The sequence below is a fragment of the Colias croceus genome, chromosome 10 (assembly GCF_905220415.1).
Source record: "Colias croceus chromosome 10, ilColCroc2.1".
In the NCBI taxonomy this organism is placed as follows: domain Eukaryota; kingdom Metazoa; phylum Arthropoda; class Insecta; order Lepidoptera; family Pieridae; genus Colias; species Colias croceus.
Window position 1 is genome coordinate 7,362,357 of NC_059546.1, and position 21,989 is coordinate 7,384,345.

At 30.9% G+C, this 21,989-nt stretch overlaps 2 protein-coding genes across 2 annotated transcripts in view; one reads left to right on the top strand and one right to left on the bottom strand.

The window, feature by feature from the left end:
• LOC123694874 (suppressor of lurcher protein 1-like) overlaps window positions 1-21,989 on the top strand; it is a 151,948-nt gene that overhangs the window by 60,431 nt on the left and 69,528 nt on the right. The window contains exon 5 of the mRNA XM_045640478.1: window positions 20,890-21,046. Coding sequence (XP_045496434.1) covers window positions 20,890-21,046 — 157 coding nt within the window. The remainder of the gene's footprint in view (window positions 1-20,889; window positions 21,047-21,989) is intronic.
• LOC123694875 lies at window positions 7,653-10,102 on the bottom strand. The gene is made up of 4 exons (XM_045640479.1): window positions 9,970-10,102; window positions 9,190-9,393; window positions 8,358-8,552; window positions 7,653-7,817 (listed from the first exon to the last, which is right to left on the bottom strand). Exons 1-4 carry the CDS (start codon window positions 10,090-10,092, stop codon window positions 7,749-7,751), a joined length of 591 nt encoding a protein of 196 aa, XP_045496435.1. The 5' UTR covers window positions 10,093-10,102; the 3' UTR covers window positions 7,653-7,748.

Consider the following 21,989-nt stretch of genomic DNA (forward strand, 5'->3'; position numbering starts at 1 on the left):
ACAATTAAACATGTTTTCAATGTAGAGCTACGATTGTTTTAATTATTAATGGTAGATAAAATTGTAATTTATTTTATAATTATGGTACAACTGCCATTATTATTATTTACTTTGATGAAGGTAACTAAATATTAGTAGTCTGTATATTTTTCAATGCATCTTCCGTCAACTATCACCATAATATTTGATTATAAATTATTTATATATTAACTTACAGTTTTATGAATTCAGTACCAATTAGTGCAATCAGATATTTAATTAAATGGTGATAAAACCCACTAATAAATTTTCTCTTAGGTCAAAAGTCCTCTGTATCTTATTACCTATAAGTTTAATTAATAAATTTTATAAATTCGTAATAACTTGAAATTTCATTAAAGGAGAAACCTTAAAAAAAATGTTTATTACTAATTTATTACAAATGAAATTTAATTTATTTCTCACTAGCTTTCCGCCCGCGGCTTCGCCCGCGTTTTCAAAGAAAAACCCGTTCCCGTAGGATTTCCGGGATAAATCCTATCCTATGTCCTTTCTCGGGTATCAAAATATCACTATACCACATTTCATGCAAATTAGTTCAGTAGTTAAGACGTGATTAAGTAACAGACAGACAGAGTTACTTTCGCATTTATAATATTAGTATGGATTAGTTCTTGAAAATAAAGAGAGAATCGTTAACCTTAAATATATTATTTAACACTAGTATAAGCTAAGGTAAGCTATCTAACATATTTTGCTAGAATCAAAAGAATGTTCGTACAAGGTAAACAGGATAGGTAGTTAATAGAAACACATTTAATGTCACTATAATACTTTTATTTTGGCATTATGACACTATTGCAGGTGATATTTAATTTGGTACGAATTGAACCTGAATATTGTTTATTTTTTATTTTATTTTATTTAAAGCTAAAAAACTCCTCGACCTTACTGCTTCGGCGCTTCCTCTTTGTTTAAACTGTGAGCCTGAAAGGAATTAAATATATTAACATATACCAACTTAATTATATTATAAAAAACGTCTGAACATATTTTGATACTTGTCAGTGCTGTAGTTTCAGTGCTAGAACTGCACATAAGCTATAGAAATAATTGGTTCTGTGTGTGGTTTCATCCAAATCCAAGGAACTATGACATTTATAATAAATTTACATCAATGTTTTCATGAACGTTGAATGATAACATCAGTTATTCCCCGATCCATTTCTCCAAACAATTTAAAATAAATTTATATTGAAAGCAGGGTTTCGTCATTCCACATAGACTACTTATACCATTTGACGTTCTCTAATACAGAAATCAGAATATCCTGTCAGAAGCTACTCTCTCCATTAATTTTAAGTGGACGCAATTGGATGCAAAAAGGAGCAAACTTCCGTCCTACTAAAACTAGGCTACGACTGATTAAAATGAGTATCCATACAATTATAGTCATTTAAATTATATCTGTTCAGACCAAAGTTTTCATGTATTCACATTGAAAGTGTGTTTCATATTTTGGTCACCAATAAATATTTCTATAATTCTATTCTCCTTTCCTAAATCTACCAAATAAAATACAAAAAAACACACAAATAAGCAAAATTTTAACTTACTGCGTTCTGAACAGTGTCAACGAATTTGTTAAAGCCATCCTTGATATTATCTGGGTTAAAAACTTCTGAAAACTGGTCAGATACTTTTTTGCCAAATTCTTCGGCAGTCTTTTGAATTTTTTCTAACACGTTTTCATTTTGTTCGGTGTCACGTTTTGTGATTCCGGCAAGAACCTATAAAAAACAACAAATACATACTTAATACATCGAAAAACAATGCTATTTATGCTTCGCTTTGCTTTGCTTCCCATAATATAATTAAACACGAATATTTATTTTTTATAATGTTAATTAAAATAATAATGAATATCTAGATTGAAGATATTTTTTACTAGTCCTTCTCAGTCTTTTACAAATCAATTAGAACGTGGTTCTCAAATTTGTTTTAGATAGACTTATACCTATTTATACAGACCATATTATATAATTAATAATATATTTTATGACTGATATTTTGAAAAAAACTTTAGTGATAACTGAGAAGAGACGGCAAAAATTCAGGCAACATCAATGTTGCATATATATTTTAAATGTATTTTAACTAACCTTTAACGTAATAAATACTACTCATGACATCAAATATAATTTACCCATAACACGCAAACATTCCCAAAACCATTTTGTACTAGTCCTATAAATGATTTTCATTTATTAATAATAAGCAAGCTTACATTACACTTAAATTAAAATAAACCAAAAAAAATACTCACACTGACGAGACACACAGACAACAAAATAGCCAACGTTTTATGCATGGTGATAGATTAGCACGACCTTCCTTGTCAACAGAAAATCTCTTACTAAACACATTTGGATATTGGCCGCATTTATCTTAACCTCTTGTTTGCTCTGTTATCTTTGAACTGAGGTCATTATTAAGGTAATTAATACATGGGGTTTAAACATCGCTAATCTTTCGCTCCCGGAATCATCTAGTTTACTGAACTATTAGTTTCAATAAACAACGCATTCGAGAGGGATCGACGTACAGAATAGAATAGATAGAAGAGTAAATAAACATTGCACACAAATTTGATATCGTTTGTTTACAGATCTGAAGTAACTGATAAGTTATTTTTAACCGACTTCAAAAAAAAGGAGGAGGTTATCAATTCGGCCGGTATATTTTTTTTTTTCTTTTTTATGTATGTACACCGATTACTCCGAGGTTTATGAACCGATTTACGTGATTCTTTTTTTGTTCGATGCGGGATGGTGTCGAATTGGTCCCATAAAAATTTTATTCGGATAGGCCCAGTAGTTTTTATTTTATGAGCATTTTTGTCTGTAGGTATTTGTAAATTTTGTAAGTGCAAGTTTGAAGTCGGTTGTTTTTAACGCAGTTATCACTTGTTGTATGCAAAACTTTCTTAGCATATTGTTATAATAAACTTCGGTAGTATTTTAATTATATTATATGTTATTTATTAGATTAATGACTATATTTAACATAATATATTTTTTGTAGCTTCATGGCCATTGTAATTGAATTATTGGTTTTCATTATTTAGAAAATTAATTATATTATACATATTACATAAAGTGCGGTTCTAAAGGAGAGCTAGAGAAAGGGCTTTGTAATATTAAATGATGTTTTAAAGTTTTGTGGATAAAAAAGATGAACATTGAAAGCATGAATAAAAAATACTATGCAAAGACATATTTGTGAAGCTATGACATATTTTCAGTAAAGTGTATGTACCACAAAAATGTATAAATTTTAAGATAGGGTAGTAATAATATTTTTGATAAATTGCTTCAAAATCTGTTGCATGACAATAATATTATGGTTTAAATCACTGTCATTATTTATGAAGTAGTATAGCAGCTTTGATACCAAAATGAATCGACAATTTTTTGTAAGCAGAAAAATTACATAACATACGTAGGTATTATGGGAAAATTAAGTTGTCAAGCCGTGATTTACAAAAGGTCATTGGGCACTTTGTTCGTACATTTGAGTACCTATCGGAGTAAAAAAAAATATTCGTGCCTTTTTACAACAAATTATGTCTGTAACACTTTAATGGTAATTTTCGAATTTTTACAGAAGGAAGGGAGAGCGTTAACAAAGGAAACTTATATAAAATGGAACTTTAATTTTTCTTTATTCGATAATACTAAAGTAAAAAAATTAAAACAGCATTTAATATTACAAAGCCCTTCTCTAGCTCTCTTAGACTAGCTCTCCTAGACTAATTTTTCAAAGTTAGGTAAGAGTGATAGGTATCTTTAAAGAAGCATCCGATGTTTTATATTTAGCTTAAAATGATAAAAAGGTTAATGACCTATTTACTTTATCAATTTTAAACAATAGCGTATCCGAATTACGTTGTTAGTCAATGAAATTAATTATTATGAAAACTTATGTGATAGCGACCGTGTATTGCAACATTCTTGTATCTACGTATATACTATATACCTACTTAATATTATATAGATGAAGAGTTTGTTTGTTTAATAGCAGGAACTACTGGTTCGATTTGAAAAATTCTTTCGGTGTTAGATAGCCCATTTATCGAGGAATACTATAGGCTATATTTATATATCATCATACTAAATCTAATAGGAGCCGAGCAATGCGGGTAAAACTGCGGGGCACAACTAGTTTCTTATATAATTGATTACAAATGAGTCTTAAAGTCTCATATAGACCTTACCCGGAACGAAATATGACGAGAGTGTAATAATAAAATAAATAACAGTCTTCACTTCAGACCTAAATTGAGCGTCAATAGAATAATCAATAGCATTTATTCGTCAGCCTGTTTGTAAGTGAATACGTATTTTGATTGAGGATAAATGATTTACTGAGACTCCATTCCGTGGAACAGTTCTCTATGTTTACAGAATTTTACAGAAATTGTTGTAAAAAAAGAAAATAGGAAAAAATAATATTTGTTACACGTAGGTATTGCAGATCTTTTTATTTATAAAATGTCACATTAATTGCTATGAATAATAATTGGTACAGTTTAATTATAAACTAAAACACACGCTTTAACTCATTAAATCAATTATTGAAGTGAAATTTCTTTAGGCGCGTTGAGAGTGAAATTTCAAGGTCGCGTGATGGCAATACCGTCACGTCATGGAGTGGCTATGATTTTGGTATCTTTGAATCTTGTCAAAGAAGTTTCACTTCTGACACGTGTGCTCAGCACACGCTCTTTATTGTATTGTCATTAGTGTAACAAGTTTGAATTCAATCTGTCCGTTTAAAGTAGATCAACCTCGAATCTAAAGGAGTCGAATTACGTAGAATCATGCAGAAGCTAATAAAAGCGTGTTAAACAGAAAAAAATGCAATAAATAAATTTAGTCACACAAAAAACAGGCGAAAATGTAAATGCGCTTTTGCTATATTTTTTCACAGACAATAGTAAACGCTGCTCTTTGTGTGGCGATGATTGAATAGGTAGAAACTATACAAAAACCGTAATTGTCACTTCACGCCATGAAGTAATGGTTCTTTTGTGTTCTACATGCAAATTGTTTATCGAGATTTTATCTGGATGCTAAACGGTGTACTTAAATGTAGGTTATTACGGATTATACATAATAGTTTGTTTGGAGAATTTTAACGTGTAGTCTCTTAAGTGGATCTTATTAAGATGGATTGTTAATATCCAAAATTCCTGAACATGATTTTCTTCGCCTTTTCGAACAGTAATGTAAACTAAGACAATGTGCAGATTACATACCCTGCTCTGAAACCCCGACTTTTTTATTCAAGACCAAGGCTATAAACACTGATCCACCACTGCTATGTGTGCTATTTAATTGCCGACATATGCTTTACTTTCCTCAATTATTTAACTGTTTTAACATATTAAACATATCCATACTTTCCCACACATAATTTATAGTCTATAATCCTTTTATCCTGCGTATACATAACTATTTACCCACCTTCATAATTAAATTATCATAACTGCAAATCTTGTTTACAAAGTATTTAATCCATAGGATATAAAGTATATAACAATTGTGTTGACTCGAACTCATAGTATATATTTACTTACGAAATAATTCTTCGCAGATAAGGCACGTATTGACGTCCGTTTCAACTGATTTCTAGTATTAGCTTAGGATAGCATAATTATAATTAAATATTTATTCCTACTGCTATGGCGTAGCATTTATTATGAATATTGTAGAGTTAACCCTAATACGGTCAGAATGAGATATTAACAATCATTTTTGGTAAAAACATTAATAAAACCTGTGTGGATAACGCCTTACACGGATAAAGGACAGATTATAAAGTATTTTTGGCTAGGTTATAAGCTGCTATAGCGTTGATGAAAAATAAAAATACACGTCTCTTTTTCACCTTTGAACTATCGTTAAGCAGCAATATATTTGAAAATAAAATATTTATATTATTATCATCCCAAATATTCAAGATTTTTATCCTATAACGAAGTTTTAACGTCTAAATTTGACGTCAATCGTAAATGTAACCATAAAAAAACATTGAAACAAAATCATAGCTATTCCCTAAATTGTCGTAAATATATAAACAAGGAAAAAAGAACGGTCACAGTCCGATAACTAGTTTCTAAGAAATACTACGTGACAAACAATCTTAATACATATACACTCGTGTATATTAGTAGGAGCCTATGGCTTCACTCGTGGGAAGTGGGAAAAGGATAAAAGGAAATTAATCCAGTTATTCAGAAATATAATTTATGTGTCTACTTAATTTCATACAGATCCATCCACGTGTTTTTGCCTGAAGGGTTCATAAATATTCATCATTAGTAACTATTATAATATTATTACCCGACTGCAAAAGGAGGGTTATGTTTTTCGAGCGTATGTCTGTATATTTCATGGGTGAGCTCTACAGCCCAAACGGCTACACGGATTTCAGTCTTGAGGCATGGTTGTAATCATCAGAATTTTGGTAGGGACATTGGATACATAAGTTAGCAGTCGGGTTTTTTATTTTCGCAATAATAATAAGTAGGTACTCACTTTTTTATTGCCATCTAAACAAATACACGTGAAGTGATAACCTAGAATGAATGAATGAAATTGGAAGGAGACATTTTATTTCGCACCAAAAACCGCAAACACAATATTTTATCATCCGTAATACACAAACACAAAACGTATTTACCTGGAAATCAATTATCTACAAAGTACTCGTACTTTTTCCTTTAATTAAAGTTCTACGAATGTTTGTGAACGAAATGTTGAACAGAGGTATTTGTTCCAAACGAAGAGCCGATAGCTCCAATTTGGAGTGTTTGCTTGGAGGCTGAGGTTTCCTCTGTAAATGTTTACAAAAAACTTGAAGCATTCTAGCTGAGTTCGTTCTATAGAAGTTTCTGGAAACGGTAATAAGCGAATGGACACTTGTAGTATTTGTGTAAAAACGTATTACCCCTATGGGCTTTGTCAACCTTTGGAGATATTAAAAATGATGCAATTGATATATTCTTTGATTAGTTGGTAATCAAAAGACCTAAATAATATGATCCGTCTACTCCATGTCTACTCGTACTTTTGAAGTCGCATAACGCAGTTGGACAGCTTACAAGTGACGGCATAGTGCTGAATGCTATTATTTCATACCCCTCTATCGTTCTAAATAGGTATCCTGCTGGCTCATGTGCTCAGTACTTCAGTAAGGACCCGTTTTAAATCCATTAATAGACTACTATATTACAGGACAGCCCCAACAACAATGCGAAATAGAAATTAATCCATATGTGACAAAATATTGTGACTATAATAATATTTATTACCATCATTACTACTCGACAATTTACGCTTTTAAATATTTCAATACTTCTAACAAGCTATTGTTAGCTTCTTAGAAATGTATTTTCAAAACTTAACATTAACGAAAAGAATACATTGTTGTCTTGTGCTACGTAATTATCCATAATTATTTTAACAATTACTGTTTTATCAATTTATAATCTATATTAATTTCGCAGGCTTTCCTCATCTTTAATATGCATATTATAATTATTTCTGAATGTAAAGTAAATTGTTTTAAAATAGGTAAAAAATAAAAGCTGTTAATAAATATTCGTATAAATTTAATAATGCGCTTATAATTAATAATAAAACTTATTGTTTAGATACAAAATATAAATGACAAGATTATTACAATATATTTATAAAAGCTTATTACATTTGTTCATTCTGTTCGGGATTGTCTTCCTGTTTCATTTCCTTCGGCATGGTCAAAATATCAACCTGAAAAAGAAGATTTTATTTTTAATTAGCGGTCCGCCCCGGCTTCGCCCGTACATGTTTACGTTTTCTCTCCATAAGAACCATCATCGTACTTCAAGGAATATAATAAAAAAAGAATTAACGAAATCGATTCAGCCGTTCTCGAGTTATGCGCTTACCAACACATTTTGCGATTCATTTTTATATTATAAGATTCTGACAATCTGAATCAGTGATACGATCAAAACCTTCCATGTGATACTTTTATTGTTTAAAATATTTTGATAGCAATTATTGCATTACTAAAAAATATTTTAACATTCCTTCGCTATATTGAATTTGATTAATGTTGTTTTTTTCATGTGATAAGGGCATCCTGGCGGAGCTACGTTTGCGGTACCAACTAGTAATTCTAATAAAATGTGTAAAACATTGAAATATAGACGTGTTTTTAGAAACCGATTTTCAAAAACACAGAGCATCTTAATGTAGAGACAATGCCACAGCAATTTAGCTCTCCTTTTTCTAATAATGTACTTAATTTTTTATAAACAATCTTACCACTCTGGTCAGCTTGCCCAAATGTTCTTCTACACTACGGAATACAGGTTGCAATCCAGTCTCTGTGACGTCATCAAGTATTTCTGCTATCGTTTGACGGAAGCATTTTCTGAATTCCTTTAAGTCGTTCTGGAAGTCCTCCCATGTTATTGGCATCTTCTTTATTTGACCATCGTATTTAACAGGATTGTATGTCTGTAATAAGAAACAATAAAAATGTTTTAAAAACTTCCAAGACTATTCCAGTATAGACTTCCAATTCTTGGTTAAAAAATAGTTTAATAACGTTTTAAACAATCATTTGAAAAAGGTACTCTATTTTATCATGTTCAGGTACTATTTTTGTATTTTTAATACTGTTTTTAATTATATTTTTCGACATAGAATACAGAGAAGACACACAGAATAATGAAACTTAAATAAATAATACAAATCACTTCTCGCTCTCAAATGTCCAAAATGAAACGTTAATATTGCGTAGGCGTATTGAGGCTTTGAGAATACAAAGTCTTAACTTTATTCTTATCTCACCTAAATAAAAGCTTTTGTTATTTTATAGACCATCTTCTTTAAATTAACACATTCAGTTTTCAATATAAAAGGACATTTCGCATTCACATACATAATATTATAATGTCGCCCTTAACCTAAATGTTTTAAATTGAGAATGTTTTTTCTTTAATTTGTTCGGAACAATGAAGTTAAATTCAGATTTCTTTTGTTGTCAAATGATATAGATAATAATGATAATATATTTTGAATTACCTAAGAAATTTTCATTAATATTATTGTTTTAAAATTTTTAGTTTGAAATTTTCAAAAGAGAACTTACCTCAACCCGCCGTATTTTATTCCAAGATTGTTCAAAAAAGTTAAGCAGCGGTTGTAGGTGGTCCTTCTTAACAGTGTTCACAGTATGAGCTAATGTTTCACCATAACAGTACTTGAGCCGATCTACAATGCCTGTAGGAGCTTCGGCTATTTCAGGATCTTGTTCCATTTCACTTATGACGTCACGTTTGACGAAGCCATTTATCTAGAAGTGGAATCAGAATGGTATATTTAGGGATAAAACATCACGAAAAGCAAATCAAGTCAATCGTGAAACACAGAATAAAATCTATTAAATCGACGTGACAAAGGTAAAACCACTGATATTTTTCTGGATACCCTAAAAGTTTTGAAATTAATGTTGCCTTTTGTATGGAAAGCCACTAAATAAATGCTTCCAAGTAAAAGTAAATCTTATTTCAAAGATTTTTACAAACGCAGTTGGCAGGAATGGTACAATTATGGTACTTAATTAATGGTTTTTGCTGCAGGTTTAATTTTTTATTTATGATTAACTACTCGATCGATCAACACATTTAAATAACTTTTTATATTTAAAGTTTTAGTATAATTGCAAACAATGCTATCGAACTAACTAAAACCCGTACATAATATTTTAACAATGATAAGCTACCCCTTAATATTTCCACCACTTTTCCAATTTCTTCTTATTCGGTATTAAAATTTTTAAACATTGAAATTTCATAAGTAGGAATTCGTTTGATTGATTTGATTGATTTCACTAAATTATTTATCAAAAAATTCAAAAAGAAATACTCACGTTCGCAATCGCAAACGCACAAAACACAAAAAATATCCTAGTATCCATTTTGCGAGTTGAAGATAAAATGCAAATATTTTTAATTTTCGTGGCCTTTATGTATTTCGTATAAACAATATTCATGAATATTTCGTGCATCAAACATTAATTCGTATTGCATCTTATAAAAACTGTATTTGTTTAAACAAAGTGCTTACGCAGCATGTAATTAGAACGATGAACTTGGATCAAATCTTCCTGTAATTATTCATTGAAAGTATATTTATTATACACTAGAGGTACGCCCCAGCTTCGCCCGTGGTACATATTTCGCAATAAAAGGTAGCCTATGTCCTTTCTCGGGTATCAAAATATCTCCATACCAAATTTCATGCAAATTGGTTCAGTAGTTTAGGCGTGATTGAGTAACAGACAGACAGAGTTACTTTCGCATTTATAATATTAGTATGGATTGACATGTACATTTAAAAACTTACTGCGTAGAAAGCATGTAAGCAGTGTAAGATAGTCACATACTCAACCTTTCCAATTATTATTTTTTGGGTTTTTTGTTTCGTTCTTTTTACATAAGCAAAGCACATTTGCTTCAACGAGATCTACGGCACAGCAAAAGACATGATTTCTAACATCCTACTCACTTTCTACTACTATTCCTTTTTTCTGTAATTTCATATTTTTCAAGGATTTATAAATCACATCAAATTTTCTAAATAATGAAAACCACAGATGCATTCACCTCAACATTTTTATATGCAGGCAAGACATTTTTAATATTATGTAAACATTGTTGTTTACAATTTATCGAACAATTACTACAGAATTTCAAATTCCACATACCATCGATCTTCTTATAATATACCCAAGAAAAACTAAAACACCGAACCTCCTTGGGCCACAGAAAATAGATAGACGTTCCAGACAAGCCCAAGATGGCAATATTATTAGATTGGCCTCGTTATTTCTAGTTGATAAATTTAATATTCTCTATGCTCAAAATATATTTGGTATCTCAGAATTTCGAAGAGTTATAAAATGAAGAATAATAAAAACAAAGGTATGTGAGTATATTTTATTATTATTTATCTAATATTAATGTAGAAACATTGTTTGTGATTTTATTTTCTAATATCTTCTAATATATTATTTTATTATATTTTACATTCATTTAGTTTTACGTCAAATACATTGAAAAATCAAGAAAATAATATTCTGATATAGATAGATGAATATTTCCGAATACAAAACCTTTTGTTCTCATTCTAATCTAATTCTATATACAATAAATCTATATAAAAGTATATGCTATGCATGCCAAAATGTTGTTATAGGATATATCAGTATTCTATACACTTATACAGTAGGGCGAGTATCATAAATTCTGTATTTCGGATAATACTCATCATAACCTGGAAGTACTTCTTCTTCATCATCACTATCATCATCAAATTCTTCACTAGATTCAGAGGAATCTGAGAGATCATCTAACTCATCATCATCAGATGATGAGTTAGATGATGATGATGAAGATTCATCTTTTGATAGACTTGCTTGTTCACTTTGTTCTTTAATTTCCTCTGCTTCGTCTTCGATCTCTTTTGCTTCTTTAGGAGTAATGTATTGAGGAACAAGTTGGATGATCATTTGATCAACGCAGTCATCATCATCATCGGAATTGCTATCACTGTCAGTATCGAACTGTAATAGATAAAAATAAATACATTAATTATAAGATTAGTTCTGACATAACATTTTTTGTAGGTGTCTGAGTTATCTCTAATAGAGCTTTGTCAATTGTCTCGAGGAAGTCAATCTTTTATCTAAAAATACGTTTAATATAGGAGCAGTTAAACTCAATTTTTAAAGCGTTATCTGTATAAAAATCCATACATATTAATTGTATCCGGTGTTTCACCCTGTTGTGTGCATTCTAAAAAATTGTTACAGAGTTATCGGTATCCAACGTGTATCAAATATTTATTGAAAACGCGTCCAATAAAATAGCATAGCGTAATCCTTTGGCATTCTATGGATATTTTGTTATTGTCATATTATAAGAGCGCCTCCTTGGTACAGATTTGACGCATGAGCGTAGAATCGAGGGGTCCTGGGTTCGATTTCCGGAGGAGACGAAGAAAAAAAGTATCGGTCTGGTAGGACAGCCTTCTGTGTCCTGCCAGACCGATACTTTTTTTCTTCCTTGTTGATCACCTACTTGTCCCTAAAAGAAAATCGATCAGTGAAACAGACGTATGCATAATGTATCAGCCCCTTACCCCACTTGGGGACACGGGTCTTCACTATATTACAAGAGATCTTTATTAGATCAATATATAAGAAATAAATAATTATTCAATTACTATCGTTTACCAAATTGCTTCAAATTAACCTAGTATCAAACAAAATGCCTTATGTATTTATTATCCGACTTTGACCTTATATGAACTGCATCCGGTGATTAATTTATTGTTATTGTAATGTGAGACGTTCAACACGATTGCACATGTACATACAACAAAAGCAAATATGGAATAATGTGTTATAACAATTCGTATTGTGTTTGTCTGTTATCTTTGAATGAAACCTATTTTAACGTATAGCTCATTGGAAATCTAGTTCCGGAACTATGTATTTAGTTTGGGCTGAGGTATGACCATTCTCTGTGAATATAAATTACTAGCGGTCCGCCCCGGCTTCGCCCGTGGTACATATTTCGCAATAAAAAGTAGTATTCATCAAAATCGGTCCAGTAGTTTATGAGCCTATTCATTAAAATCAAACAAAAAAACAAAGTTTTCCTCTTTATAATATTAGTGTAGCTTGGTGTAGATAAATTGAACTATTATCTGTGACTAATCAGTGAAACAAAAAAAAAATTAGTAAATCTGTAGGTACAGTAAGAATCATAAAAGAAGTAGTAAGTAAATATTATCAGTAAATAAATAGAGTCTGTATGTACCTAAATATCAAATTATAAGCGTGTCAGACAACACCAGTAAGTATTTCATATTCCAATAGTAAATACAAGTTCTCAACTCTGTATTTATGTTTAGTTTTAAAGGATTTATCAAGCCACTCGCCTTGCAAGTTCGTAGCAATAGTACAAACAACGACCATCGCTTAGCCTGTTAAATATTTAACTTTGTTCTTAGTGTAATGTTTCTTTTATTTATGTACATGTTAACGCTAATATCTATACAAATATGTGTTAATATACCTACTATCTATATAAATATGCGGTAGAATAGAGTTAAAGTTTTGTTATATAAAATGTTCGCGCTTTATCTAAAAAAACCCGTAACGATATCCGTTGCGTAGTTTTAAAGATCTACTATACACTGGGAAAGACAGATAGACAGCAGAAAACGACTTCGTTTTTATACTATGTGTTTTACAATACTAAATTTTGATCATAAACATTACCTAGTTATAGCTAAATAACACAATGGACACCTCTTATAAATGTAGCGATTTACACAAATGTAATTTCAAGAAATGGACTTATACACACACCTAATTCTTAATATTTTATACTATTAATAAGGGTACGTACCATAAAATTAAGATACGGAGATATAGCAGCTAGTGTTTCGTCAATTTCTTTCTCTACATTGCCCAACTGTGACACAAAGGAGTCCATGCGGGTGTCATTTGATGACGTCGTGTTACCAACGAACAGGTTGGAGTGATCGGTTGCCGTAGCATTCGCTGATGTGTCTGATGGACGACATTGTACCTGTAGTAAAAAAGACTTGAGAGGTTTCAAGAAAAACGAGGATGGAACGAAGTTAGGTACTAAGATAACTTGTTGCTTTTTATGAGAAAAAGAGAAGGGAGACAGACAGAGAAACACGCGAACGCCGCACTTCTTACAACTACGGCAAAAAGTTTCGTTACAACTTCTGGTCTAAATTCCGTCTAGCTCCCTTTCGTAACGCGCGATATAAAGAATTTCGTTCAATAATATTAACACAATCAATCTTTCGTTGCGTTATCTGAATGAATGTCAGGTGAATATTTTTTTAAGTATGGGCATGAGCCCACACAATCAAACTTTCGTTGCGTTATCATGCCCATTGCCCATACTTAAAAAAGATTCGCCTCAAAGTTTCTGTAGAAACTAGTTAATAGATTTTTGTTAATGATTAATATGAATTATTTCGTAACAAAACACCCATTCATGCCTTTAATGTAGAGATTTTATACGTCTAAAAATGTAAAATCTAGCGAAATATGTTTAAACATTATTTCTTTGATGCTCCATATAAATACTTTTCGGTAATTAAATAACGCGTATAATTTCACACAGCGCAATTTAACGTCCGTATGGGAAACAGTCTCTTAATTATGCATAAACCTTTACGACAAATGCTCGGTACATTTCGTAGAACTGTATTTAAACTCGTAATAAACATATTAAAAGGGAGATATTGCAATAAATGGGACTTGAACATTATATTAAAAAGGATATTAATTTATATTAAATACCATATTATTATAATATTAAATATTATCACTACAGTTCACTTTTTATGAACTGTATAGAGATGCTTTCACAACGAAGACACTGGTTGAGAAAAAGGTAAATAATTGACAAGCGTGAAATGTTACATTGAAAAAAAATCAAAATAGGTTCATGTGAAGTGACGCTATCTAAAAACTACCACCAAATTTTTAGTGCTACGAGATATTATTTAAGCCACAAAATAAATTTAATAACACACACAACACCATAATTATCTACCCAAAAATAAGAAAACAAAACCTTACGTTTTGCAAAAAAGCAGCCAATATTATAGATAAACACAGTTTCAACATTCTGGATAATTTCCAATTAAAATGCATTAGTACTAATAGAGAATTGTCGTTGCACCTGTTTAAATACATTCATTATTAGTTATTGTGCCTGAAAATTGACCAAATGGTCACGTTCTTGTACAAAATTATCGGTTTTTTTAGAACAAATGAAGTTATTAGCGTCATATAATGATAAGTTTGTTCTTATCATCGCGTAATTATTATAACATTGTATTATGTATGTTATGATGTTACTTCAAGGTTTGTAGCGCAGTTGCGGTTTAATACCTCGATAAATTTCCTAATTAGTTGGCCTTACATTTTATATCTCATTGTGTTTTTTTTTTATTTTATAAGAATATAAAAGAGAGTACTCCTCCCTCAAAAGCCGACAACGCAACCACAATACTCCAGAGTCTGTGGTTGTTCATGGGCGGCGCAAATCATCGCTTTCTGTACGGTGACGCGCAAGCTCGTTTGCCAGCTCAGCTTATACATTTAAAAAAAACAGAAAATGATGGTAGTTTGTACGATGTATGTACATTTTAACAATAGCTCAGTTTATTATACATAGGTATATGACTAAATTTTGCTATTCCACGTAACTATACAAAATCCAAATAATTGTATAAAACTAATCGTATTTCATGAAACTAATGTTCGACTTCTTCGTCAATATAATAAGCAATGTCGAGCGATTTTGTTGTCGTGATAATCACGTGCTTAGTACATATTATGCAAAGGTCAAAAATTAATCTCGATAAGAAATATATATTCTTAGCATAAATTATAAGATTACTAGTTACTAATGCGTTATGCGGTTAATTTTTTAATTTTCTATCTATTATTATTTATTCGTGATGTGTAATCCAGTGGATATGTTGAAACTCTATCAGATTGAGATATAAGAAAATTTCATATATTTTTATTTTACATCGATGTTTTGAACTTGTATATTAAAGGAACAAGTCCAAAGGACTAAGTGAATAGAAATACACTTGGTTACAGAAAACTGTAAAGTTTCTCCGATATTGAATATTCATGTCGCGATACGATCCATCGTTGGTACAAGATGTAGGAAATTTTTATTGAAAATTCCTATAAAGTTTCCTCTCTTCGAGTATACTTTTATTTTTACTTTGTTCTATTGTTTTGTGGGCTATTTAAATAATACGCCTTAAATAGTGATTCTGTGTCCAATAAAATAATCCGTACTAATATTATAAATGCGAAAGTAACTCTGTCTGTCTGTCTGTTACTCAATCACACCTTAACTAATGAACCAATTTGAATGAAATTTGGTATAGAGATATTTTGATACCCGTGAAAGGACATAGGCTATTTTTTACCCCGGGACATAAGATAGGTTTTATCCCGGTAATCCCACGGGAACGGGAATTATGCGGGTTTTCCTTTGACTGCGCGGGCGAAGCAGCGGGTGGAAAGCTAGTAATAAATATAGTTCAAAAACAAACTTATAAAACTTATTGTATTCTCAGCTCCTTGATACAAAGTTGGCATTAAATCTGACCGTTTAAAGTAGGTCAAAATCGAGTCTTCGGAGTCGGTCACATACCTATAGATGAAGCTAATAAAAGCATGTTAAAAATCTCCTATGTCATATCTTAGTAAATACTTGATTGCTCGAATGCTCGCTAATAGACATATTGGTATTTTAAGATGGTTAAGTTATGCGTATTTATAAATATTCAATGTGACAACATTATTAAAATATTTGCTTTATACACGAGCATTATTAGAATATTGCTGATTTATGTTTCTTAGAAATCCTTTTAGAGTTGCAAAGTAGTATATAGTAATTGTTTCCTTCTTTATAAAATCTAGTTTTAATTTCGCGGTCATATAAATGTAGCCATATAATCAGTCTATTTTTAAAGATTCACAAATATTTTTTTAATTTAATCTTATTCAAATCTCAAATATTACTCTAAAGACTTGCACAAACATTGAGATAAATTCACAAACCACTTCGCATTTGTAACATTGGTAGAAACTGGAAATAGAATAGGAAGTTAACCGTGCAAAATGCGGGCCAATCGCTAGTTATCCATCATTCCATTATATCGACATATGTGGTGATAAGTGCTACTTTACTTTATGTTCTATGTCCTTGCTTCAAGGTTCCTTTTGAATTTGTAAGTATCACTCTCTCAATTTGAAAGGACGTTCCATATTTCATATTTATAAAGGCTATTAGATTCATCATATTGTCGCGTGTGGCGTGATGCATCATTGAAGCTCGACTGTTGTTACATTTTATTTTTAAGACGAAGTTCTCAAGAATTGGGTAGAATTTATTTCAATACTAGAGGTCCGCCCCGGCTTCGCCCGTGGTCAAATTTCGCAATAAAAGGTAGCCTATGTCCTTTCTCGGGTATCAAAATATCTCCATACCAAATTTCATGCAAATTGGTTCAGTAGTTTAGGCGTGATTGAGTAATAGACAGACAGACAGACAGAGTTACTTTCGCATTTATAATATTAGTATGGATTACCAGATAATCAGGCAAAAAATGTATTGCTAGGACGCCTTTATTACATATGGTTATGAAAAATAGAGTACAACAGTCTACAAAATAATGCATAAAAACGGTCAAGTGCGTTTAAGAGGAATTTGATTACAAACACTTTGACAGCTATTGTATAGAGGTACAATAATTGTCGAGATTTATAAACTACTGCCCCTTTACAACACTATATTTTATAGGACATATAAACTTATTATAGAAATATATTATGCTTATATGTATTTCTATAGGTACTTATATAAAACTGATTATATCTCACATCTAATATTTTATCATGCGCTACGCATAATTGTTTTTATTCGCATAACGCGTGTGTAATGAATCTAAATATGCAACAATAATGACCGATTAACGATTAATGTGAACACGCTTCTTTTTGCATGCACAATGCAGATACCTACATTGAAAAATATATCAGTAAATGCGTAATTTTTTCCAAGACATGGAATGGAATTCAATTCTTGGTTCAATTGGTTTACAAAGTATGTTTGCAAAGTTGGGTATACATATTATATGTAATAATTTAAAATTGTTCTAATATATTAAAATACATTTATAAAATTTTTATTATTGATAAATCTTTGATAAATATTATTTCCGAACGTTCCGACAGCCAGTCAAGTAAAATATGGATATGGATAAAGTGAATTCTTGAGACATTATATTTGATTCATTCTATCTATCAAATATTCATCTCAAACAGGAGATAACATAGGTACATAGATATATATACACGTTTAATTTGTATATATTTCTATCATATTTATTTTTAAATGTTATTTTATTACTAGATATTATATTAAAGTCTAAATGCATAACACAATCATATTGTGTCTCTAACAATTTCTTCAAGAGTGACATTTAACTGTATACAGTATAGTGAATATTTACATCTCCACCAATGCTTACTGCACGATCACAACAAAATATTTTAAATCTTTAATACAATCGCACTAGCATTCCATTTATATATTTGATTGTAATATTTTTATTGACCTAAAAATAGTTTAAACATATCTACATACATATCATCATCTAACAGTTAACTCTAATTTCTAAAATTAATCTATTAAACCCGCTATAAACGTGAACAAGCAAATTGAACAACCGAAAAGTTACGAGTTACACACGCAAATCCAGTTAATTATTAAATAAGATTTATAACACATTTATCTCAAGACCCACAGTATGAGGTAGTGTCACGTAGGCGTACGTGTCGACGTGGCTAAAGATTATAATTAATTTAACTTCTAATTGAACAATACTACTGTCCCTAGTGTAATGGGTGTTTAATCAAAGGGTTATCCGAATATAGTCGTATATCGTACTAGATTTCCGCCCGCGGCTTCGCCCGCGTTTGCAAAGGAAAACCCGCATAGTTCCCGTTCCCGTGGGATTTCCGGCATAAAAACTATCCTATGTGTTAATCCAAGTTACCCTCTATATGTGTGCTAAATTTCATTGTAATCGGTTCAGCAGTTTTTACGTGAAAGAGTAACAAACATCCATACATCCATACTTACAAACTTTCGCCTTTATAATATATATTAAGAAATATTAAGATAAGCCGTTCTAAATATAGTTGTAAACTTACAGTAAATAATTTTAACAATATGTCTGCAGAATTTCGTATTTGAAACAAAATTTTAGTCTTCATAACATTATAATTATTTTAATACTATTACAACAATTTTGATACACATCAAGTCCAATGTATTAAATAAGATATTGACTCAAAAGTTAAATCAACAAGTGAAGTGAAGTTGTATGACTATAATATCCAAAGGTATATTTAAATTAGCACTAACCTTAAAGGTAATAATGATACATATCTGTGAAAATTACTCAGTACATATTATATTCTCATTTCGCAAAAAATACTCACATAAAACTCCTAAGAGATTGAACAAAAACAATTTTACTTTAATATCAGCATGTAAGGAACTCCAGCGTCTTAATATATCAATTCCTGCGTCAATTACCTTTCACTTACAGGTGTTCACGTAGTTTTCAAATTATATTCTGTTTACAATATTGGTAGAGAAAAAAATGGACTATACTTCAAGTTTATCAGCTTTTGTGTTTGTATTAATTAATGTAGGGATTATAAAACTTTTTATAAAGTTATCTTTTATAATTTTTACGTTAATATGTATTATAGTACCGACTCAAAAAATGTAGTGTCGTTAGTAGTTAGTTTTAACTAAGCATTTAATAAATAAGGATATAAAAATATAAATAAAGATTAAATAATTAATACATTGTTTAACCCAATGCTTCACCTCTCGTAGTATTTAATTGCACATCGTTTTACGAAAAACACAGAAAATACATCGAATAAACCAAATAATTGCATCAAATTAAATGATATACGAAGCCCGAGATGGTATCTGGAAAATGTAATTTAACAAAGGCACCTGAACTACTGAACAAGGGTATGTTTATCTGATTCAACCCGAAATATATCCAAACAATTAAGCCAAAAATAACCGTAATACTCACAACTTTATGACAATAATGAATAAGCAAGGAGAATCGATAATTTATAGCTAACATTAGATAGTTGTATATACTAGCTTTCCGCTCGCGGTTTCGCCCGCTTTGTCTAAAACCTAATCTATACTAATATTATAAAGCTGAAGATGTTTGTTTGTTTGAACGCGCTAATATTAGGAACTACTGGTCCGATTTGTAAAAATTTTTCGGTGTTATTATTATAGCCCATTTATCGAGGAACGCTATAGAGTATAGCTAAGCTATATAATATCATCACGCTAAGACCAACGGGAGCGGAGCAATGCGAGTAAAACCGCGAAGCACAGCTAGTAAATCATAAAATCAGTTGCGTAGTTTTAAAGATTTAAGCATACATAGGGACAGAGAAAGCTACTTTGTTTTATATTATGTAGTGATATACTATGTTTAAAGGCACTATGAAATTCATATAGAGCGGTAATTATAAATACGCAATACAACGTTCCAAGAAAATCCATGAATGCTTAATAAACTGTAAAACCAACCTTATACAATTACGAATATTTTAGATGCTATAAGTCCTAAATTAGGGCTCTACTAATCTCAACTAATTTAATGCTAAAACTTCCAACATCTCTAGAGAAAACATATTCTCGTCGTAAATTATTTGAACCAAACCAACGTTAATAAGCCATTATAAATGTTTTGCTAATATTTATGTAAATTAGGCCTCATCTTGGTACTAAAATGTAGTTGGTCTAGTTTTCAAAACTATGCATCATGCGCCATTATTTTAATTAAATACCGAAATGTATATAATATAAATGATTTTACATAAGAATGCTTCTAAAGCGTCTTATAGAAGAGCAGTATTTTTTTTCACCATCTTCCTTCAAATAAAAAAATAGGTAATAGGTAGTAGGATAAATCCGCTAAAAATTCATTGACCATTACTTTTCTGAGTAAAATACAGAACATAAAAATTACTATGTGGTAATTGCCACAAAGTAATATAGTAATAGTATATACAACTTGCATCTCCCTATATTAAACCTTATTAACCTACATTAAAGCACATAATCCAAGTAACTCCACCTTGCAGGTCTCTTCGAAACGGAAGGCGTGAGGATACCGGGCACAGACTGCGACTACCAGTTCAGCAGATCGGGCAACCGGCCCGCCCACGGCCGCCTCTACAGTCCCCGATACCCGTCCACCTACCCTAATAATGTGCGCTGTTCCTATCATTTTCATGCGAGGTAAGTATTCATATAAAACAATAAATGAACATTTCTTATAGCATTATTTATTTATTTATTTAAACTCTTTATTGTACTGCTAAAATACAAACAATACAAACGAAACTTATTCTAAAAGAAAAAAAACAGCACAGTAGTCGGTCTTATCACTTAAGAGTGATCTCTTCCAGGCAACCAACTGATAGAAAGATATAATAAACTAGAAAAAGGCATGCAATGTATATTTGCAGAAATTTAAGAAAAGTCTCCACGGTAAGGGAAAAGACGTGATTCTTAATCTCTTGTCATGTCCGAATATCAAAAAAAAAATAAACATGCTAATATAAAATACTATATTAGCATGTAAAATCAAGTGTTAGATACTTAGTTAATTACCCACTGTTTTGCTTTAAACAACTGGCTTTTGTAAAACAAACATGATATAATCTACCTGAGGAGCGAGAGTTTCAAAATCTAAAACCTGATTGTAACCTGAATTCCATTTTACCACATCAAAGATCGCACACAGGCATTTTAAGACCCTTTTTTCTCATTGGAAACATCAACTGCCAGCAACTCTTCGTTTATAGTCTGGAACCGCACATACATTTTATTTACAACATGGTTTAGTGTCAATCTTGAAGGCATAAAGCGACAAGTGTGACGAAAGACAATCTTAATTAATCCAATATTTAAAGGAATTTAAAGTTTAAGTCAATTGAAGTAAGTTATCGTAAAAAATAACTATATAAGCGCAAAATAAAAGATCATGGAAGAAATATTACTATGCACAAATCTACAGGTTTCTAAACCATATAAGTATAATATGTACTAGGTACAAATTTATATGAACTCTAGACAAGGGTTGTACTATGATGGGTCAGGGACAGCAAATACAGCTCGCGTGTCATAATGGTGTGCGACATGAAATTGGGGTATGACATTGAGATTGGTAGATAAATAA